Source organism: Eschrichtius robustus, chromosome 2 (genome assembly GCF_028021215.1).
Source record: "Eschrichtius robustus isolate mEscRob2 chromosome 2, mEscRob2.pri, whole genome shotgun sequence".
Taxonomy (NCBI): Eukaryota; Metazoa; Chordata; class Mammalia; order Artiodactyla; family Eschrichtiidae; genus Eschrichtius; species Eschrichtius robustus.
Window position 1 is genome coordinate 123933520 of NC_090825.1, and position 24874 is coordinate 123958393.

The window sequence follows — 24874 nt, forward strand, 5'->3', positions numbered from 1 at the left end:
TTGAAATGAAGAAATTCCCGGTGGCCCTCGCTCCCCAGCTCATTCTGCAGAGCTGCTCTTGTGACAACCAACTGGACCACAAATCAATGCCTGCCTTTGGGAGTGCTTTCTGGCGTGATTTTCCAAGGTCTCAACGTTCGAAAACTTCATTTGTCTCCTCTGCCCACATTTATAACCTTTCACCCTTTATGGACAAAATCATGTACGCCTCTTGCATGGGGATTTAGCAACTGTAAAGGATAATTGTTTACCTCTAATACACCTCCTATGCCTGTTCCTCCAAGTGAGCTGCATATTACACCACATGGCTTATATTTTAATTCAGCACCATCAGTATGAGGCAGAAATTTTGTTTTACTCTTACTGATTCACATTGGTTCATGTTCATCAGAAAAGATTGATATTTAAAGGAGCTAAATTCTTTTGTAAATGGAGAATCCTTCCACTGGTGTGAATAAACATTCCTTATACATCAGAATTTGACTTAAAAAAGTCTGTAATTTAGAGCATACCTGTTCTCCTTAAATGTCTCACTCACTAGTTCAGAGCCCAAGATGGCATTAGATCTTGGATGGCTCATAACCAACTGTCCTGATATATAGGTTTCTACAGTCCTACCAACTTAAGTTTCTATAGTCCTACCAACTTAAGTACCCCATCCAATTCTATCAGTTCAATAGTGTCTAAAATTCTTGTGTTTTTCCTAAACTATTCAGGAAATAAGTGCTGCGTACAAAGGAGCAATAATGTCTCCCTGGTGTATCTGAGAGAATGACAATTACCACATCATCTATAATTTAGGTTTCTTAATATTATCCCGAGTCACAGGGAACAGAGAAAGGCAAAAACTCGGTTTGGGGGTGTGAGGAAGAAATAATCCTGCTACCTTAACAGCTTCTCCCTTGCAGAGTCCCAAAATGTACCTAAAAATCAAGTGGGTAGCATCTTAAAACATATATATATGTATACATATATGTATATTATATATATATACACACACATATATATAGTAGAACTCTGTACCCTATCCCCAGATAATCAGGTGTATAAGTCTCTGCTAGTGCCTAAGGATATGAATTTTTAATAAGAATCCTAGAAAAAGGTGGCACATACGATCTAACTATTTTTGAATTGAGGACATTTTTGAAAGTTAGGAGCCATGCCAACCAATTGGTCATGGTGTCCTTGAGGGCTGTGTTGAGAAACATCCCCAGGCTGAACACAGGCACAGTGAGAAAGTGTATAAGTAATGACCACAACGATGAGTAAATTCAGTGACTCAGTACTATGAACTCCAATTTTTAATGTGATTCTGTGCCTCAAGGTACAGAGGTGAAAAGAACTGGCAGATCACTCCCTAGGGTGTTCAGTGAGGGAGTTCTGAGCCTTGTAGCCGAAAAACTTCACAGTAAGGCAGTGGTTCTAACTGGGGATGCTTTTCCTCTACTGTCTCTCCCTGCAGGGGACACTTGGCCATGTCTGGAGACATTTTTGATGGTCAGGATTCTATCCAGGAGAGGGAAGTACTTTTGGCATCTAGTGGACAGAGGCCAGGGATGCAACTAAGCATTCCACCATGCACCGGACAGCCCTTCACAGCAAAGCATGATCAGGTCCAAGATCTCAGTAGTTCCAGGTTGCAAAACTCTGTTCTAAGGCTCCCTCAGGGCCGGGGCTAATGGAAGAGGCCAGAGTAGTCCCTCACACGCAAGCAATTCCTGTGTCCCTCCATCAGCAGGTGACCGAACCTTCCTCTGTGAGCCAGAACTCAGATTCATTTCCACAGCACAGAAGGGGACATGGCAGAAGGATCCCCATGGTGAGCACAGGGAAGTATGGCAGCATCCTGGGCCTGGAATGGAGACATCGGGGCTGGTGGCCAGGGGCTCTGCTTTCCTTGTTCAGCTTGAGGGCACCAGGCAACAGTTTCCAGTAGATCCTGACCCTCAAATGATTCCTCCCCATTGTTTACTATGCACCCTGGTGGGGGAACCCTGAGCCAACCAGCAGATAGTTCTTTTAGTTTGTTCAGCTCTTTGGTCTTATGATAAAGCGCAAAAAGTTTTTGGGTGATTTATAACCCACCAAAGAAGTCCTGGACCAAATTCTAGATCCTAATTCTAGCTCTGCTACTTCTAAGCACTGAGAACTTAGCCACAAACAGCTCTCTTGTAAAACAGGAACTACTTCATTAGGCTAAAGTGTATGAAAACCTTTTGAAAATTGCAATTAATCATATGAATGTAAAAAATACTACTTATAACATTAACGTTCTTTCAACCACATTCGAAAGAAATGTAATGAGTGAGTACTTACTGCAGTCAAGATCTTCTACTAAGCCTGGTCTTCTTTTAAAAGTGTGGTCTCAAACTTTACTGGGTATCAGAATCACCTAGGGAGCCTTTTTAAACACTGGGCCCCCATCCTCTGAGTTTCTGATTCAGTACGCAGAGGTAGGGCCCAGGAATTTGCATTTCTAACACTTTCCCAGGTGATACTGATGCTGCTGGTCTGGGGACTGCACTTTGAGAAGCAGCTGACTCTGAAACATCCTCTACCTTCTACTTCTACATGAGCATAGCCCATCTTAGGACTGAGTCGGCTTAGAACACCTGCCCAGGCTAACGTAGAGGATCCCATGCCTGGCTGCCCATCTGAATCACCTGCGGAGTTTCTTGTTCTGTTTCTAACGTGGATGCCTGGCTCTCCCACCAGTCCCACTGCATTGGTGTCCCAGGAGAATGAAGTCCAGGCGTGTGGGTTTCGCAAAATCACTCTGGAGCGTCTGATCATGACAAACAGCAGCTTCCTGCCAAATGCTGAGCAAAGCCTTCCACAGCATTATTTCATTTGATCTTCCCAACAACCTCATGAGAAGATGACTACTATCATCTCAACTTTACAGAGAGGATAAGTCATCTTTCTGAGGTAGCATAGCTAGTTAGTATTAGAGCCGGGACTTGAAGCCAGGCGGTCAGACTCCGAAGAACAGGCTCTTAATCACTGTCTTCAGGCTCACCTGTTTTGTATCAAACCTTGTGAAACATTGATCCAGGGCTTTGAGCGTGACCCATGGGGAGAAACAGAGAAAGAAAATACTGAAACAACCTATATTATGATAAGGTGATTTCTGGAAATCATCTGTTGGTACCACTTATGCGAGAATACCTTCACTTTCAGCTTGGTGAGCGCTACTTTTACTTTATTAAAATGTCAACAGATATAAACAAAACACTTTTTGCATCACACAAAACCCTGGTGATAAAGACAGTGAGATTTCTCGCTAGCGGCAGGCTGGATGCTTTCAGGGAGCAGATAGTGCAGTTGGCAGGGGGAGCGTGGTCTGTGGGATATGGAAGAAGAATCCCCTCCAGTTACCACCATGTCTCATCACAACCACAAAAGCATGCAAATGGAAATGCCAACACTTCACGATCCTCTCAAAGCATATGACTTTCCTGCCAACAGCTAACGGAACGGGCTTATCCTACTTCTGGCTGTGAATGTAAGGACCCTAATACACTTTGTAAGGTGTGCTCCCTGCTGAACTTAAGTGTTAGACCCACACTATATTGCCATGAGTGTGAACACTGCAGAGAGACCCTAGAGATCATCTAGTCCGCCCATGAATTTTTTTTTTTAAGGGAAACTTAGGTTCAACACAGGAAAGGAACTTCAAGTGTACGATGTATTTGGAGCAGAATTCAGGGCAGGACCTAAGTCTCCTGGCTCCCAGTCTAGGGCTCTTTCTAGAGCCTCTTTAAAAATAAAACTTGACTTTTCCCTACTTTCCCTCGGTACATTATTTTGTTGGGGACCCCTGGGGGACAACCTGAACTCTCAGACAAAAAACTACTAATGATATTCAGAAAAACAAGGAGAGAAAGAACTCTTTCTTGGCAAAGAAATAAATATATGTATCCACAGTCATGTCTGCTTTGTATTAACAACATTTGTTTCTTTAAAAAAAAAAAAAAAGATCCTGTAAAGATGCTTGGAAATTTGATACTTCAAATAGTCCTTATCTGCCCCCCTCTTGATTCTCACAGGCTGTACCAACTTAAAATGCTGACAACAGGCAAAAATTGCCTAAGTAGAATTTACCAGAGCGTGGGCTCTTAAAGACCAAGGTTAAAACTTTCTGACATTGAACTACAAATTTACAACCAGACATTAACCTTTTCGTGTTTTGGCACCTGGAGGGTTGCTGGTTTAGACTATATTGGTCTTGGGGATAGGATAATTGAGTTTTTACTGCCTGTACCCAATTGCAAATGGCGTACAAGAATTTACAAACTAAGCTTCCAGGTACTTTTGATAAAAAAAAAAAAACATGGTGTGCCGCTGGGTTGAATGGAACTTAACGTTCTCTGTGGTCCTTCTCCCTCGCAGGGCACGTGCACATCACAGACTTCAACATTGCTACGATGCTACCTGTGGAGATGTGCCTCACCACCGTGGCCGGCACCAAGCCTTACATGGGTATGGGCCCCCTGAGCCGCCATAGCGACTAAGACGAAGGCTTTTTTACTCATTCCTGTAGACACCATGTACTACGGGTTCAATCGTCCGTAGGGCCTTGCAGCTAGAAATGACAAGTCCCCCCTCTGACTTTACCTGGAGAGCTTCTAATTTCACAGGTGTGCGGTGAACCTCAGGAATCTCCTTTTAGCAAGCACCCAGTCTGATCCTGATTCAGGAGAGTCACGGATTACATGTAAAAACACTATTTTATGAGTTATTAAGGACAGTTTCTACCTACTTCCTGATGAAGAATACTAATAATTAATTCAGTAAATATCTACTAATTGCCTCTGTGTACTCAGCACTGTTTCAGGTGCCGGTGATCCTGCAGGGAGCAAAACATACAAGGTCTCCAGCCCATGGAGCTTACCTTCTAGTAAGAGGAGTTAAAAAAAAAAAAAAAAAATAGAATCAAACAGAGAAGGTACAGCCATAAGTAGGATGGTAATAAGTGACATAAGTGTTATTATAACCATGATTTACATAATCCTGCATAACATGCATAGGGCTGTAAGTTCACAAAGTACCTTCCAGTTATAATTTTGGTTTTAGGTTTATCACCACAACAATCCCGTGAATAATTCACAGGTGAAATATTTGAACTTGAAATTAAAGGCAAGAGCAATGCCTCTTTCTTTCACTATTTCATTCTCTTCCTCATGGAACTAAAGAGAGAACTAAATAAAGAGAGAGAGGAAAAGAGAACTCTGTGCAGGGCCACCTCGCTTTCCAAGAGAAAGAAATCATCTGTGGGGAAAAATGAGCCTGATTTTATATGGTATTTGAACAACTGCAAATTTCCTGGCTTCCAATTATCAGTGGGGGGGAATAAGTCTCCTTTGTCCTTCTGAAATAATGGACACATATAATTCAGCCTATTTTCTTGCCTAAAACCCATGGTACTCAAATGATAAAAAGGAATCTCTGAGACTGCTGGTCTGATGAGTTTATTCCCCAGGTTTCCTGGGTTTCCATATTAAGGGCTATTTGCTTGGAGCCAAATCAGAAAATGTGCATCTGGGTTTTCTAAGCCTGGTTTCCATGGTGAGAGGAGTAAGGGAAGACCATCTTTCTTTTCTCTCCCCAGTGATTTTAAATACAATATCCGTATAATTTGATTCTCCTAAAAATTGGCATTTCCAGTCTTTTCACGACACAGAGCTAGGAAATTGGAATCCAGTCAAGCTTCTCTGCACCTCTCCACCCTCACCCTTATAATTAACAATTACTAATATTTATTGAAAGCCTTCTAGGGACCAGACAATGTGTTAAATGTTTTGCATTCATTGACTCATTAATTTTTTCTCAACAACTCTGTGAGGCAAACTGTAATTATCACCATTTTACAATGAGGAAAATAAGAAGCTAAGTAATTTGCTCAAGATCACATGGCTAATAATTGAAAAAGCCTAGATTTAAAGCAACCTCATTCTGACTTTAGAAAACCAAGCTTCTCCCTAAAAGAGAGAGAGAGAGAAATTTAAAAGTTTATGTATTTATGATTCTTAAATAGATGTAAGCCAAATTAGGCAGGCCACGCTCTTAGAAATGTTTCTAGTTTTACTTTAAAAAATGAATATCTGACTGTCAACGCTTATATTTCCATCCAGAAGTTGTTCTTGCCTTTGATTTTTGGATAGGAATCTTCCTAAGAGATATCACAGGCAGAAGTCTGCTTTCTCTTTTTAAAAATTATGTTCCCAATAATTTGGTAAAATCTACCTAACAGACATTCACCAGCACTCATTTTATAGCATTCCTGCAGAATGTAATTAGCAATTAACCAGAAAGAAAAAATACTCTAAAAAGAAAGAAAACTAGGATGAAATACTGAATGAAGATTATAGGAATATACAACATTTTCTAATGTAAGATGCTTAGCATATTATACAGCAGTTCCTCAACTCTGGCAATAAGAAGATGAGCTGCCTGTCAGTTCTTGTTTTGTTTTGTTTTTTTAACATCTTTATTGGCATATAATTGCTTTACAATGGTGTGTTAGTCTCTGCTTTATAACAAAGTGAATCAGCTATACGTATACATATATCCCCATATCCCCTCCCTCTTGCGTCTCCCTCCCACCCTCCCTATCCCACCCCTTGTCTGTCAATTCTTAAGCACCTGCACCCAACAAGGAAGTTTTGCTTTTTTGAATTCATCATCTTCTACCTCCATGCTCTTTCCAATCAACTCCAATCACTCCTTCTCCCCACCCCTGGTCTGTGTGAATATAATCCAGATCACTTAGAGCTTAACCAATTAAAACATTCCTCTTCTCCAAATTAACCAAAGCAAACAAACAGATATACTATGGAAAATGTGTAAAATGCTGATTAAGCAATGGGGAAATTAATCCCTCTACTTGTAGATATTTATGGTTTCCTTCCAGACCTTTATTCTGTATACACACAAACACATTTTTTTAAATTGGATCATACTGGAGTTTTGCAACCTAAATTTTCACTCTAAAACGTAATAACAATAATAACAATAGGCATCATATACTGAGCATCTATTATGTCCCAAGCATTTTGTTAAGTTTTTAACATTATATCATTAAATTTTCAAAGCAACTCAACGAAATATGTTTTCATAGATTAAAAAAAATCAGGCCTACAGAGAAAGTGACGTGATTATAATCACACAGCAAGCAACTGGCAGAGCACAAAGTTAAATCCAAATCGAAAACGTCTCAAGTCTGGAATGTTGATGGTGATGACAGCGGAGCAGGAGGAGTAATGGCTGACATTTACTGAGCTCTTCCTGTTGGCCAAGCACTGTCCTAAGTGCATGTGTTACATCATTTAAACTAAAAGCAATTCAGTGAGGGATGCCAGAGTCTAACCCTCCACACGCTGCTGTGCTATCTCTCCGCCTCCTGGCAATAAGCATGTCTCAGCCAGAACGGAAACCACTTCTCTCTGACTTCAGAGCCCGGCTCTGGACAACTGACACTACTTATTTTTCCAGGCCCGTATATATAACTATCGTTTTTCATGTTCACATGCTACAGAATTAGTGGGCTGCATCAAAATCTATTGAACCAATTCCTTATTGTTGAATCTTAGGTTATTTCTCATTTTGAAATATAAATAAATTTGTGATAAAAATCCTGTTAGCAGAAGTATGTGCTACAACTTATTTCCCGTGATAAATCCCCATTCAAGGAAATTCTGGTCAAAGGGTATATATGTTAATGCATTTCCCTCCTGAAAGTTTGCGTTGATTTCTCCTCATTTGCTCTGCAAGCATCTGAGGATATTCACTTCCTTGCATTCTCACCAGGGCTGCACTGTCAATATCTTAATCTTCGCAAAAAAGATAAGTGAAAACGGTACCTCGTGATGACATTAAAATTGCTTTTATTTTACTTCTTTTGTAAATTGCCTGTTCATGTTCTTTGCCCATTTTCTATTAGAGCGTTAATACATTTTTTTCTATTTCTTACTATGTAAAGAATTCTTGACCTTTATATATAAAGGATATTAAATTCTAATGTATCATATGTGTTATAAATATAATTTCCTACTTTCTAGTTGCTGTTGTTCTTATAGCATTTTTGACATGAAGAACTATGTTCCTAACATCAAACCCTTAGTCATATTCTTTTGTAGTCTATTTTATTTTTTTATTTTTAAAGGTTGTACTCCATTTATAGTTATTATAAAATATTGGCTATATTCCCTGTATTGCACAGTGTATACTTGTAGCTTATTTTATACGTAACAGTAGTTTGTACGTTTTAATCCCCTACCCTTATATTGCCCCTCCCCCCATATTGCCCCTCCTCTCTTCCCTCCCCCCACTGGTAACCACTAGTTTGTTCTCTATAACTGTGAATCTGCTTCTTTTTCATTATATTCACTAGTTTGGTGTATTTTTTATTTTTAATTTTTTAACATCTTTATTGGAGTATAATTGCTTTACAATGGTGTGTTAGTTTCTGCTTTATAACAAAGTGAATCAGTTATACATATACATATGTCCCCATATCTCTTCCCTCTTGCATCTCCCTCCCTCCAACCCTCCCTATCCCACCCCTCTAGGTGGTCACAAAGCACCGAGCTGATCTCCCTGTGCTATGCGGCGACTTCCCACTAGTTATCTATTTTACGTTTGGTAGTGTATGCCACTCTCTCACTTTGTCCCAGCTTACCCTTCCCCCTCCCTGTGTCCTCAAGTCCATTCTCTAGTAGGTCTGCGTCTTTATTCCCATCTTGCCCCTAGGTTCTTCATGACCTTTTTTTTTTTTTTTTTAGATTCCATATATATGTGTTAGCATATGGTATTTGTTTTTCTCTTTCTGACTTACTTCGCTCTGTATGACAGACTCTAGGTCCATCCACCTCACTACAAATAACTCAATTTCGTTTCTTTTTATGGCTGAGTAATATTCCATTGTATATATGTGCCACATCTTCTTTATCCATTCATCTGTTGATGGACACTTAGGTTGCTTCCATGTCCTGGCTATTGTAAATAGAGCTGCAATGAACATTTTGGTACATGACTCTTTTTGATGTTGTACTTTTTAGATTCCACATATAAATGATATTATACAGTATTTGTCTTTCTCTGATTTATTTCACTTAGCATAATACCCTCCAAGTTCATCCATGCTGTTGCAAATGGCAAAATTTCATTCTTTTTTATGGCAGAGTAGTATTCCATGGTATATATCTACCACATCTTCTTTATCCATTCATCTGTTGATGGACACTTAGGTTGCTTCCAGATCTTAAACCATTAGTCTTTTTACTTTATAGTTTCTACCTTTGATGATATTCTTAGCAAGACCTTCTTACCTCTAGATTTTAGACATGGTTACTTATATTCTTATTTTTGTTATAGTTTAATTTTTCTTAATCCAGCTATATATGTGGTAAGATATACAGTAAGGATATGACTTCATTTTTGTTATATTCTTAAATAATTGTTTTGAGACCATGTATCAAATAAGATCCCATACATGCTGATTTGAAACATGTTCATCATAAACTAAGTGTTTTTATGTACTAGCATCTATATTCTGTGGCTTTCAAATCAATTATTGTAGCTTTATAATGTGGTTTAACACATGGAATGCAAGTCCCTTTATCCTTTTTCAGAAAACCTTTATTATTCACATATTTTATAGAGGAAATTTAGAATCATTTTTGTAAATTCCATGAATTATTTCTGTTGTACTATATTTATATATCAGTTTTTGGCCCCTTCCTTTATGTCCTGAGCAGAATCTACTGTCCCGTTGCTTTAAAATCTGAAAGCCGAATAATGGAAATCCAAATAGCTAATAAATGTATTAAAGCATGGGCAAGCTTATTAGTAATCAGGAGAATGCCAATTTAAACCACAATGGAAGACCATTACGTACCCACTAGATTGGAAAAGTCACAAGGTTAGTTAATGTCGAGTGTGGATAAGGAGGTTGAGTAAAGTCTCACGCGTTGCTAGTCAGAGCGTTAATTGGTACAACCACTGTGGTAAATAGTTTGGCGTTATCTAGCATGGGTGAAGATGCACAGCCCATCCCAGAAATGTAACCTGAAGACGTGTGGACTTAGAGGAGTCTTACATGTGCAGGAACGTTCATGAGAGCATTGTTCAAAATACTCCAAATTGAAAACAATCCAAATGGCTATTAAAAGTAGGAAAGGTAGGTAAATGACAGTGTATTCGTATGGCTTTGAATGTGAACAAACTATGTGCAGCAAGTTGGATAAATTTTATACACATAATGTTGAACAAGAAAAGCAAGTCACTGAAGAAAACAAGCAGTAAGATTTAACACACACACACAACACACATACCCATGTTATATATATACAAATACATATACATGTTATACACACATCTGTTATATATACATACATATATGTCATATACATACATGTATACACAACATATATATAACATAAGTATTACTAAAATAGGCAAAACTAAGGTGTTGCTTAGAAATGCATACACAGATAGTAAATCTATGTAGAAAAGCAAGAAGAAAATTACCGACAGAAATTCAGGATAGTGGTTACTTCGGTGGTTGTAAACAGGACAGGACCCAGTGGTGGAGTCAAGATTCTATATTGTGCCCTGTGTAAGGTTACATGGCCATTTACTTATAACTGCTTGTTAATTTTTCTTTTATGTTATATTTACTTTTCTGAATGTAAGTATGGAAATACTTTAAAAACCAAATGAAATACTCAATGTCTTTTTTGAAGGAAACTTAGTCCCTCTCCACCTCTATTTGTACCGTCTCAGGAGCAAGGAGTCCTCCTGCAGGGTTGATGGAAGCCCTCAGCATCTCCCTGCCCTGGCTTTTCAGCTCTTTGAGGGCTCAAAGAATTACCCATCTGTTATGCTTTTGTATGTTGCCATCATGTTTTTCCTTAGTGTTCTTCCAAAATTCCTCAGTGCCTAGCATACCATGAATATTTGTTGAAAGAATGAACGCATATTCAAGTGTCTTCGTACTGGAAAACAGTAAGTAGAAGAGGATTCTACTCGTATAAACTCCAAGGGTGGTCCAAGATGACAGAATACACAGCTTTCATAGAGTGATGTTTATGCTGGTGGGTAATTTCTTAGCACAATTGTCTGTTTATCCCTCAAAGTTCTCTGCAGCTTCTCTGAGATATCTGTCACCTGTCACCTGGAGGGACTACGTCATCTACAGATGACTTGCTGTGAGATACTGATAAGGGAAAGCAGAAGTATAGCCCACTCCATCCGGTCTGTGCGAGCACTGTGGGGTCAGGACCATTATCTCCCCAATTGCATGGGGAGCTGTGACTTGCAGAAAGAATGCAGTGACGCATGAAAGGTGAATCCACCAGGGAATGAAGCTTGCTTAGTTCTGCTACAGCGGGCTTTTATAGTCTGGGTCAACCCTGGACGTTGGGATGTCAACATTCTACCTCTCTGATTAGATGTTGCCCACAGGATTTTACTTGAAATTGAGTGCACCAGGCAGGGCAAACCTGTATGCAGGTCCCACATCACGCCAATTTCCTTTGTCCAGAGCCAGCACCTTACTACCAGAGACTTGGGTCAAGTGTGCAGCTTTTGGCTAGGTAAAATTCCCATTATTACGGATGTTTGCCTCTCTAGAAGAGTACCTAGTTTTTTGAGTACTTTCCAGGTGCCAGACACTGTGCTGAGATTTTGGCATGCATTATCTCATTTAGTTTCTCACCTCTGTAGGAACTGCCTTCTCATTGTTCTGATTTTGCTGATGAAGATTCTCAAGCTCAGCCCGCTGACTCGTTTAAGGTCACAATAAGTGGTGAAGGCAGTTTTTGAACACAGACAGCCTGGTTTCAGCTGATGTTTGCAACCAGCGCTTGATGGATTGATTCAGTATTGTTCATTCTTTTAACCAATTTCTGTTGAGTGACACTGAATGCCAGGTTCGGTACTGGACAAGCAAACAGAGAAGAGACCTGCCCTTGCTTTGTACTTCATTTACCCCACTCCATCCCTCAGGAGTTAGGTATATTCTTGGAAGGGTGTGTGGAAGGTAGAAGGTTCTCAGTGTGTTAGAGAACACATAACTAGGGGTCTCCACTGGGGTAAGATTGACTGAGGTTCTGCCTTCCACTGGAGCCAATTCACAGAACTATGGGACAAAGTGTCAATGCCACACAAGTGATGGAAAACCGTATCTCTCTCAGAGTGCCCCGCCCTTTCTCCTCTCCCTCACCCCCAGTACAGGCTGCAAATGCTGCCTTTGCCTCTTCCAGATGACTCTGAGATGGAGAGTCAATCCCATGTAGCTGGAGCCAAATTCTGAACAATCTTTGCAGCAGTAATACAAATTTACGTCCTGATCACAACCCTTCCCAATCAAGACAATGAATGTAAACTCTTCTCAGCCTTCCTGCTTTCAGAGTCAGCCACACATCTGAGGCCTGATGGGATCCAATTTTTCATAGGTGCGTGTTGTAAGTCAGAGAAGAATTTGTCCATTAAGGGCTGTGTATGCCTGTGTGTGTTGGTGATGAATGAGAAAGACTAGAAAATTAGAAACTTTTGCCTGCAGTGAGCAAGCTAGCAATGGCTGATAAACACCCATGAAAGTGCTTGTACCCTTTTCCCTGGTAATTCGCCTTTGGAGGAACATGTTGGGAAGATAGATTTGTTAATGTCTCAGGGAGTAAAACTGACCTGACTCTTCTGTGTTTTTCAGCACCTGAGATGTTCAACTCCAGAAGAGAAGCAGGTTATTCCTTTGCTGTTGACTGGTGGTCACTGGGAGTGACAGCATATGAGCTGTTGAGAGGCCGGGTACAGTAGAATTACATTTCTCCTTCGTTACTCTTCCAGCAAGTTTCATTTTTACAGTGAAAGGATTGATTTTTTTTTTTTTTTTTTTTTTTTGCCAAAAGTCAAGTAGTTTGTTTCAGAGATGAAAGCAACAAGGCCATGTGATGCTGGTAACAACCGTTGGGACTTCTGCCCATAATTAATTCACTCTCCTGCGCATGGGGCCAAGCGTGTGAGTTGACATTAAATTATGCAGATAAAATTAAATGAATTATAGGGATATTATTAACTCCCGGAGAGGGAAAATCGATACACGTCACTCCGTATCTTATATATTTGTTTGTTTAAAGAAAATAATTTTGCAGTCATAATCCAGGGCTCTGATTCAGTGTGAATTATTAATACGACACAATTCATGCCCTGTCTTGTTGGATTCCTGTCTTTCATTTGCCCTTTTGGGTTCTGGGTTCAGTGGCAAATTAGAGTAGTTTCCTTTTAAAAGAAACATTTCTTTGTTTTTTTTTAAATTTACTTATTTATTTATTTATTTATGGCTGTGTTGGGTCTTCGTTTCTGTGCGAGGGCTTTCTCCAGTTGCGGCGAGCGGGGGGCCACTCTTCATCGTGGTGCGCGGGCCTCTCACTGTCGTGGCCTCTCTTGTTGCGGAGCACAGGCTCCAGACGCGCAGGCTCAGCAGTTGTGGCTCACGGGCCTAGTTGCTCCGCGGCATGTGGGATCTTCCCAGACCAGGGCTCGAACCCGTGTCCCCTGCATTGGCAGGAAACATTTCTTAAACTAAGAAAATGCCTAGGAAGAATTTTGCTAAGAAAAGATTTTTTTCTCCCTCCCATATTGTTGTACCTCGTGGTAGTTCCCTGTGATTTCATGTAACTGACAATGTATTAACGCTGTCAGATTCATTTTTCTTTTCCTTTTCTGCTTGGGAAAGGTGAAGCATAGTTACTGTTAGGTTGCTGAATTCATATCTACATATATAAATTCGGGGTTATCAGCTATAGTGACTATGCTACACTTAGATCCTCAGATCTTATTCGGCTCATAACTGAAAGTGTGTACCCTTTTACCAACCTCTCCCTATTTTCCCCACCCTCAACCCCTGGCAACTACTTTTCTACTCTCTGTTTGTATGTGTTTGATTTTATTTTTTTTTAAGATTCCATGTGTAAGTGATATGATGCGGTTATTTGGCTTCTCTGTCTGACTTGTTTCAGTTTGTGTATTGGACTCAAGGTCTGTCCATGTTGTTGCAAATGGCAGGATTTCCTTTTTTCTTATGGCTGAATAATATTCCATTCATATATATTGTACATGAAAATATATTATATATGTTATGTATAATATTCCATTATTCATTTATAATTTATCCACATATAATGAATATTATGTATAAATATATAATACCATATATAAGTATATATTATAGATAAATATATGTATATATGTATAAATATATAAATATATAAATATATATATAAATAAATAATATTTATATATATAATAAATATATAAATAAATATATATATGTATATCATGTACACACACATCTTCTTTACTCATTCATCTGTTGATGGATATTTATGCTGTTTCTGTGCCTTGGCTATTGTGAATAATGCTGCAATGAACATGGGAATGCAGATTCTTTTTTGTAAAGCACAGATTTAACTTTTCATGTTAAAAAAAAAATGCTGTTGCTCCCTAATGCCTCGTATATTCACACACACACACACACACACACACACACACACACCTTCACCTGCCTTACCCACCCCTCTCCTCCCCGACACTCTTCAGACACCTTAGCTTGGCATTCTTTGCCCTTTAGAACCATGTTAACTTTTCAGATTTTGCTTCAATTTGAATGACCCTGACTCCTCACAAACTCACTTCAGCCTCTTTGGACTCCCTCCTGTCTCGAGGGGTCCCTTGGAGCTCTTTTCCTCTTGTTTCTTTGCCTATAAAGATATTTCCTAAGATAAGCCCTGGTCTTTTTTTTTTAAAAAATCACTCTTTGAATAAGTTTGGAAATTGCTAAATTAAGTTTGAGTAAAGTTAAGGATGTGTAGAACAGAATCCTTATATCTCATGTATATTGATCATTTCTAAGAAAGGACAGACTTAGAAAATTCTCAATTAAGAAATTAAAAACTCATTTGACCTTCCAATCTCATCTTCTAGATTAACAGCTTGTATTTACTTCCAAACCTTTTCTGATTTTATAAGGATAATGTTTTCACATACATGCGCATATACATAGTTATCGTTGTTTCAGTAAAAAGAGAATTATGCTTCAACCTGTCTGTTGAGACTTTTTTTTTCCACTTAAAATAAAATGTAGAACTTTCTACATCAGAACACGTAAATCTATTTTACATTTTAGGATTAAATCCATTTCGCAAATGTATCGCCCTTGTAAATTTTTCCAGGTATATCTATTTTTATGGTTTTAATCTCTTCTATATCATCAGACTGTAAATTTATTAAAGGCGAAGCCAGTGTTTTATACAGTTTAGTATTATTCACAATATTTAGCTTTCAACAGGTACATAACAAATGCTTGTTGAAAGTACAGAGGAACAAGTCACTACAAAACAATTCTGACACTTCTCACAAAGAATCAGCAAGGAGCCTGCATGTAATTATGTTTCAAAATATAGCTAATCTGAAGAAATGATATACCAACATTTCATTACAACTGGCAACACAACTAAACCACAGAAGAAGGGTGCTAAACAATCATTTCCTCCACATTTACAAATTGTGATTAACAGAAAAATAAATGCTTCAAAGGGAAATGTGCCTGAAACATCCCTGTGGTGTCTGATCTTTTCCTGACCATGGTCCCTTAGCCCTTAAGCTGCTTTGTCATCTCTCTGTGTCCCCGCTCACATTGCCATTGTAAAGGCAAGGTCCACGTCTTCTCTAATTTTGTATTATCCATAGTATTAGCTTATGATAGGGACGTACGTCGTTCTGCACTAATTGTACATCCTTGGCTTCAGCTCTTTTGCTTTTGTACTCCTGAAATAAGACTATAATCACAACACCTCACTTTGTCCCATCTAACATTTTACCTTTTCCTAACCTTGGTTATTTTTTATATTCTCATTCTTAATTTATATGCTGCCCTAAAATTGTCTGCTATATCCTGTCATTGCACACTGTAATTTTTCTTTATAGCATGTATTCCATTGATTTGTGTGTGTGTGTGTGTGTGTGTGTGTGTGTACAGTCACTGTTATTATTTATGGTTTTGCTGAGTAGACTGTAGGCTCTACCACTGTAGAAATCCCATCTGTCCTGTCTTCATTGTATCCCGAGGGCCCAGCAGAGGTGCGGGACATTGTAGGCATTCAATCAATATTTGGTAAATGAATAAATATAAAGCTCTGGTTGTTGATGGCTTAATGTGGCTTTTAAAGTTTGGAACTAGAAAAATACATTATTGTATAAGACAAAGGTAATTTGACTATTTTGAACAAGTCGACAGAGTATGAGGATTTAAATACATGTGTATTACGTTCAGTCACATGGCCTAAAGTAAATGAAAAAAACACAACATGCTTAAGCCATTTGCTTGTGGCATTTGTCAGTTCCTTTATTAGTTTATCAAAGCATCTTGTGTTTTTAGATGTCTCAAAAGCAGGTTTAGAGACATCAATGAATTAAAGAAGAAAATTAGAAAAAAGAAAAAATATATGTGCACATGCATATAACCCGGGAAACTTGGTGTGCCAACCTGCCCCAGCTCTTGATGGTAAACATGCAGTGAATCACATGTCGTGACCCACAGTGCCCTTGGCTTGCAAACAGTCAATAAACATTGATGACGCTGATAAGGTACCCGGCACTCTTTTTCTGATATTGAGTTACAAGGGTTATTTCCACTGTATCATTACTGAGACAAATGAATTAACTATGGTCCTTTATTCAGTCTTGAGGGAAGAAAATATGCGGGAGGAGTTTTTAAACCTTGCATTAAAAAACTAAAGTTTGCTCAATCTCCCTTTTAGGGAGTCAACCCCTAGCACTTCCTGGTTCCCTGGGTAACTGCCGTTGACATGCCATGCATAGACTTAAGCCTTCCTTCACATCACCTTTTTTTTTTTTTTTAAACATCTTTATTGAAGTATAATTGCCTTACAATGGTGTCACATCACCTTTTTTGATGACTCATCTTGCTGTTCATTATTTACATCTATAGCCACCATCCTTTTTACCTTTATGTCAATAATAATATCTCTCCTGTATTATGTCTAATATATGTTAGCCACTCTGTTGAGAACTTTACATGTATTATGTCATTTAATTTTCCCAACACTCCCCTAAGGTGGTTCATTTTACAGAAGAAGTAACTTCATCTTACAGATGCAGGAATTGAAACTCAAATTGACTGGGCCAGTTTAGCACTCAAATCCTTTTGCCTTCAGAGCTCCAACACTTAATTACATTATGTTACCTTTTAATAATGATTTACAACAAGGAAAAAATTAAACGCCTCCATTTCTCCCAATTTAGTTGGGAGAAATCGGTCCACAGTCATTTATCATCTCGAAAGAGTCAGGCACTTGATAAATGTACATATCCATATTCACTGTCCTGTTGTTGGTTAATCTAATATGAAAATTTTGTTCATTCAACAAACATGCAATGAGCTCTCACTAGGTGCTAGGTCCCATGGGCAAAAATGTGACTATGGTAAAATCTCCAGCTTTAAGTAGCTCACTTCACATAAAGAGAGACAATCCCAGGGTGAATCCTTTACGAAACAGAGAAATCAGTGTAGGTAAAGGCTGCCCTCTAGTGGATATCTGTGAAAATTATAACAAAGCCACCGTTTTGTTTAATTTCTTTTTCCCCCAAGTTAGGACTATAGAAGAATCTGGTTCTCTCAGAGGTAAAAATACTTTTGCCTCATCACAAAATTCTCCACCCCACTCCATAGTACTAGCAGCTCATAGCATTTGGGACTGGGGTTGAAGTCTTCTGGGTAACCTTCTAACCTGAGCTTAGTCATTATGATTCGAACAAGTAAAAAGAGGTGTGTGTATGGTAAAACTCTGAATCTCTTTATAATCAACACTTAAATAACAATTTTTAAAATTTCCATTTACTGAGCACTTGTCCAGTGTTTTAGGTAAATACTTACATTAGTTAACCTTACAAAACAGTTCCAAGCTGACATCTCAGATGTGGATTTAGCCCATAGAAATGTTTGCTTTGACCCAGAGGGTTACCAACTTTTAAAAATTCCAAGATTTCACAAGAAACTATAGATTTCTGGTATGCTTTTTTAAAAGTAGGAAATCTGGCAACCGTGGACCACATATGCATATGGCAACACAACAATTGGCTGGAGGGCATTAGAAAATGCTATTTAGATTTTACTGGTTGAAAATTTAGCTTGGAAGCATTTGCAAAGCAACATTTTTTCTTTTACCCTTTAAAAATGAAGACTCTTACTTCTCTCCCTTAAGAGACCGTATCATATTCGCTCCAGTACTTCCAGCAAGGAAATTGCACACATGTTTGAGACGGCGCTTGTGACTTACCCTTCTGCCTGGTCACAGGAAATGGTGTCACTTCTTAAAAAGGTAAGAAGGACAAATGCATGACAAAAGGAAGTGATGCTTCCTTCCATGCTCTGGTTTAAAGTTAAAAGTTAAGTTACAGTATTGGAGGCAGTCATGGTAAATACATTTCCAGAGTGGGTTTTGCAGCTAACAGCTTTCAAATACATGGCTTCATTAATAAGGCAACACACACGTCCTCTTAAATGTCCCAAAGACATCTCAAACTTCATGTGCCAAATGGAGTTCTTGAACTCATTATTTCCTGGACTTTCTCCAGCGTTCCTGCTCTGGCCTCTCCGTCCACCCACTAATATAAGCCAGAACCGGAAATCATTCATCATCCGCATACCCAGTTCATCACCATGTTCACATTTGACCTTTTAAATGTCTTCGGAATCTGTCACTTCTCTCCATCTCCACTACTATCTTCCTAGTCCTACTGCCATCAAGTCTTGCCTTTTCACTGGTTTGCCCCTGTACACTTTTATACACTCCATTCTCTTCTCTGCTGTGCCCCATAGGGATCTGTTCAATGCAAAGTTTATTGCCTTCCCATTGTTCTTAGAATAAAGATCAAAATTATTTGTATGGTATAAAGGTTCTAACTACCCCTCAAGTCTTATTTTGGACTGTTGCCCCCCTTTTGACTACAAACTGCTTTGAGCTTCTTTTCTCTCCTCTTTGCCCTCCTCAGCCTCATATATCATTCTCTAACCACAGGGCCTTTGCACATGCTAGTCTCACTGCCTAGAACATTGCTCCCATCCCCAGCTCTTCCAGCTCCCTCCTTTAGGTCAGTACTACTAATGCGATTCACTGACTGGTTCAAGTCCACGAATTACTTCCAACAGGTCCATAACATGTATAGAAATTGAGGGAAGCATTTAAAAACTTTTATAGCAACTTGATACCTCTGATACCTCAAAGCACGTGGTCAGTGGACTCATCTCACTGAATAGGGTCCAAGCCTATGCAGTGATGTTGAACTCAAATCACAAGTTGCACACAGTGTGGTGGTTCCATACTAGCCATGCACAGTAACACAACATATTGACTTCAGTGGGTTGGAAATTAAACCAAACAAACAAAGAGAAATAACTGGCCCTTCTGCATAGTTTGAGAAACACAGCTTTAGATCTCAGCTCACGTATCAGTTCCTCTGGGAGCCTCCCTCTGTTGTCAGATCACACAGCACGAACTTTCCTTCATCATATTTTTCACAGTTTAAAATTATACATTGCACGTGTGTGACTCTTGGGTTAATGACCACTGTTCTTTAAGCTGCATGAGGGAAGGACCACGTCTGACTTGTTCATGGTGTCCTCAGCACTTAACACAGAGTATGACAGGTGGTAGAATTTGGTATTTGAATTAATGAGGTCCACAGTTTTCCTCAGCTTTTCAAGGTGCCTGTGTTCACCAGAAAGATTAAGGACAGCTGTAGTGAGCTGTAGTGAATAATTACGTGAAAGAAAGAATGGAGGAGCTTAAGAGGATGAGCTTGGCTTTTTTCTGAAGAGAGAAAATTGCCCAGGTTGTAACTGGTCAAGGAAAAGAGCTTTGGGGGCTAAGAATTCAAAACCTATGTCTCTTGTCTATGGGTCCAGTGTTCTGTTTTGGAATAGGGATATTGCCATTGGTGATGTCAAAGATAAAGAATGGGGGCAGGGGTCATTTTCCATAAGCAAATTTTCCTTAGTTCCAAGACAGCCCTATTATCCCAAAAGTGAACACTGATGACCCACAGTTGTCACCTCCAGGCCCATTCTCAAGTGGAACTGCTATTTTCCATTTGACCCACAGGATTGAAATGATGTTGCCTCTGGAGTGGTTAAAGGGGAAAAAATCTTTAATCCCAGTTCATAAAACCCAGAACTATCACAGCAACCTTAGTTACATCTTATCTGTGTCACCCCAGTATATTTTGATTAGTGGTAAAAACTGCTAAATTTTTTAGTGTGAAATAAATTTCATTTGTTAAAACAAATGTACATTTTCCCCGTAAGAAGAACAGACCTTCTCTTGGTCACTTTATATACATGGCTTGATTTAATCGTAGCTAAACCTTATGAAATAGCTTATTATACCTTTTTTACAGATGGGTAAACTGAGGTTTAGAGAACAAACTTGCCCATCATTACTAAGTTGGGGAATCAGGAATCAAACATAAGTTTGACTCAGTAGGACAAGCTATTTTCACTCACCACATTGCAACTTACAAAAACCAACTTAAAATTCATTCTGACCACTCATCTATATTATTTGTTTATGGGGCTAAGAAAGGAGAACACTACTTGTTTCCTTCAATCCTATACTTGGAAATATTCATAGGGAATCTGTATCATTTTTTGCACTCCAAGTTTTGACCTTCCTCATGATCTTGGTGTTTGTATTCCATTGGCAGCTACTGGAACCGAATCCAGACCAACGATTTTCCCATTTGTCCAATATTCAAAACTTCCCATATATGAATGATATGAACTGGGATGCAGTTTTGCAGAAGAGGCTCATTCCAGGATTTATTCCTAACGTGAGTCAATCTTAACAAACCCATAGTAACTCTCATTCAATGCGCATAACTCTGTGTGCCAGATATGCACATGGTCTCATTAGATAACGAGCCAATGTTGTAAGACAGCCCAGATTTCTATTTTACAGATGAGAAAACTGAGGCACACACAGGGTAGGTTGGCCACCAAAGGTCACACAGCTGAGTTGGGATTCTAATCTAGATCTATGTTGGGCGTTCTAGCTCCTTACCACGTTTTGTGGCTTATTTTTAATGGAAAGAAGTCCTAATCCTACAAACAGTCATTTCTGGGAATCTGCCAATTTAAAAACAAAAAAAAAAGTTTTCTCTGATTCCAAAGATATAGAAATTTGTATCCAAGGAGTTCTGAGTCAAAGGACTGACAGCTGCTGGGGATGGGGTGGGGTATTTATCTTTACCATGCACCCCTCTTCCTCTGGTAGTTCTATGCTGGGAACCATATTCCCAATGACTAATAGCCAAAGCGGAATAATTCCCACTGGCTCTACCCGGCCAAGGTATCTGTGGCCTCCCGCAGTCGGCCGGTAAAAGCCAGACCCAGAAGCTCCGGCCAAGGGGCCAAGTGAGCGCTCTGACTCCTCTCTCTCACCACAGCCTGATTCTACACATTCAGTTGTCGGCAGATTGGCAGAATAACAAGCTCACGGAGCAGTAGGGGGGTGGGGTCCTACCTGGCCACCCTGCAGGGTCCAGCAGGGGCCGCTTGCACCGTGGGTGATGCATGACGCCGTGGAGATCTAGGCACCCTTCCCGTTGTTTCTGCTCTGCCACGCTCACCGCAATGAGCCGTCAGCGCTGCCTCGAGAGACCTTCTACCTGGACTTCTCTGACTTAATTGTGAATCTGAATCACCTGGGCAGCTCGTTAAACATGCACTTTCCTGGTTGGGGAAACTGGGAATCAACTCAGGTGATTCTGACCTACCCTTGAACCCACTTCAAGAAACAGCCCCAAAGGCAAACTTTAGAAAAATATTTATAATAGGATTTCCTTTCTAACTCATGGAAGGCTCCTTGGGAGTTTAGAAAAATAAACAAAATCAAAGAACATGAAAAGCAAGGCTGGCAATAAATTATTTCAAACTTCAAGCGGGACTCCCAGCTGGTTATTCTTGGACTGCTCCTGCAGGACAGAGTGTTATTCTCCTTATTCGGTTGGGTCTAGTTTTAGAAAGATACAGGTATCTAAGGAGTGAGTCAACCTGTCTTCCTTGCAGAAAGGCAGGCTGAATTGCGACCCCACCTTTGAGCTCGAAGAAATGATTTTGGAGTCCAAGCCTCTTCACAAGAAAAAGAAGCGCCTGGCCAAGAAGGAGAAGATGAGGAAATGTGATTCCTCTCAGGTAAGCAGTCCCCTCAGACCCAGGGTCATGGGAATCTTCATGGCAGCTGCAATTCGTTGGAGAGCTTCTGGTGGGCGGCCCTCCCACGAGAATTGGCTGCTTCATGAATGTGAGGCGGAGCTGAACACCCCAGCTTCTGAAAGGGCAGCTCTGGGGGGGTCCCAGCAGCAACATGTCACATGTGGACTTTCTCCCTAGGTTTCTGCCAATTAACTTGATTCCCTTACTGCCCTCTCCCAGCTCTCAATTCAAACTTTGCAACCTCCTGGGAGAGAATCTAATTGGCCAAGCCTAGGTCAGGTGACCATCCCTAAAATGATGGAAATGGGCTGGTTCTAAAGTACACACATGGCTGTTTTGGGCCACACTCCAAGGAATCACTGGGAACAGCTGACCCCAGACGGGGGTGTCTGTTCTTTGCCAGACGCAGAATCTTGTGATATCAGGGCTAGCAGAAGTGAGGAGTATCTATTCACAGAAAAGACAGAATTCTTATACGGTTGAGCACTATTGCTGGAATTCAGGCTGAGTCAAATTAATTTTGTAACTTACTGCATTATCCTCTGTCAGAGTTCGAGGTCAGATTTCAATACAGTAACTTGCAGGGACTCAGTAGGATTTTATACATGTGGTTCTGCCTATTATAATGATGGTAAAGTAACAAACATTCATTTTGCCCCTAATGGCCATCCATTCATCCACAAAATCATCCACCCATCACCCTACCCACTCAACTAATGGTCGTCCATTCTTCCATCCCTGCATCTCTCCATCCCTCCATTCTTCCATCCCTGCATCTCTCCATCCCTCCTTCCCTCCATCCGTCCGTTCTTCCATCCCTTCATCCCTTCATTCCTCCATCTCTCCACCCCTCTATCCCTCCCCCCATCCAATTGTTTAGGCTACTTTCATTGAATCCCTATTATCTGCCACATTCTGTGCTCAACACTGGAGAGAGATATAGATGAGATATTATTGCTGCATTCACTGACATCCCTGTTCTCAAAGATTGCATAGTCTTGTGGTGAAAATAGCTCTGCAAACAAATAAGTATCCTCAATGTCCCTAATTTCTCTAGTCCTCAGGGGCTACTATACCCTTTAATGGTCAGTGAACCAAAGTCCACATCCTGTTTGTTCACAGAACTGGCCTCTTACCAGATTCCCATCCTTAAGTGTTTTCTAGGGCCCTCCAAGGAATGCTTAGCTATGCCACAAACCCATCTTGCTGCTTGCTTTTTACTTCACCCATCTTCCTCCTAATGATCTGTTCTTCTTCATATCATAACCAACCAGCTTCTCCAGGCCAGCTCCTTCCTTTGCACCTAGGAAGCTTGCCTATGCAGGCTTCTCTGTTAACAGACCCCCAAATGTAGCCAAGTACAAGACATCATCTTAATTACAAGTTTTCTAAAGCTTTAGAGATGACAGCAATCTGTGAGTAACTTTTGCCATGCCTTCCATGCTCTATGTGATCTGTCTGCCTCCCCCGCCCGGACCCTTGTACTATGCCATTCTTGACCTTAAGATATTTCTTCTTTCTTAATGTAGATATCTACAGCTATAAAGTTCCCTCTGAGCACTGCCTTTCTCTGCATCTCTTAAGTTTTGGCATGTTGTATTTTTGTTTTCATTCACCTCAAAATATTTCCTAATTCTTCTTGTGATTTATTTTTTGACACATCAGTTGCTTAAGAATGTGCTGTTTAATTTCCACATGTTTGTGAATTTTCCAGTTTTTCTTCTGTTTTTGATTTCTAGCTTCAGTCATTGTGGTCAGAGAAAATATTTTGTAGGATTTTAATCTTTTTAAATTTATTGAGACCTGTTTGGTGGCCTAACATATGGTTTCCTTCCATGGTTTCCTTTGACTATTTGAGCATACCTTAAATAGTTGTTCTAGGGTCTCTGTCTAGTAAGTCCAATGTTTGGGCTTCCTCAGGGATGATTTATGTCAGTTTATTTGGTTTCTTTGAATGGGCCATACTTTCTTGTTTCTTTGTACACCTTGTGGTATTTTTGTTGAAAACTTGCAAGTTGACTATTACAATCCAGTAACTCCAGAAATCAGATTCTCCCCTTCCTTCTCTAGGGTTTGCTGTTTTTTGATTGTTGAAGGCTGTACTTGCATTTTTGAGTGACTTTTACAAACTATTCTGCAAAAAGACTATTCCTCGTCATGCACCACCACTGCTGTCTCTGTTATGTTAGCTTGTGTTCAGATAATATTTTGATAGAGATTTCCTTAAACACCAGGACCATTTTTCAGTTGCTTTTTTCTTGATTCAGTGTTTGTCTGGTTGCTATAAACCTTTGCTTGCTTTCCAGAGTTCTGGCAGTGCTGGCCCTAACAGTTTCTGTTTGTTTTTCTTATGTTTCTGTTGAGGGTTGGGGGTTTGGAGCTGCCTGTGCCATCATTTTGCTCTAGTTTCTCCTAATCTTATAGCCTCCATTTCAAAATAAAAAGGATTTTGTTTCAAAACAAAGAGTAGCCTTCCCTCAAAGAAGAATCAGAAAGATGGTGAATCTCAAAGTAGCACTTTATCTCTATTCAAGGATTTTAAAATGTGAGAGTCAATCTTAGCAGCTCCCTACATTATCA

General features: G+C 39.7%; 1 protein-coding gene across 1 annotated transcript in view; it reads left to right on the plus strand.

The window, feature by feature from the left end:
• Nucleotides 1–24874, plus strand: part of STK32A (serine/threonine kinase 32A) — a 123296-nt gene that overhangs the window by 94151 nt on the left and 4271 nt on the right. Inside the window, exons 7-11 of the mRNA XM_068534533.1 lie at nucleotides 4393–4482; nucleotides 12713–12810; nucleotides 18285–18401; nucleotides 20785–20910; nucleotides 22148–22273. Of these exons, the coding sequence (XP_068390634.1) occupies nucleotides 4393–4482; nucleotides 12713–12810; nucleotides 18285–18401; nucleotides 20785–20910; nucleotides 22148–22273 (557 nt within the window). The remainder of the gene's footprint in view (nucleotides 1–4392; nucleotides 4483–12712; nucleotides 12811–18284; nucleotides 18402–20784; nucleotides 20911–22147; nucleotides 22274–24874) is intronic.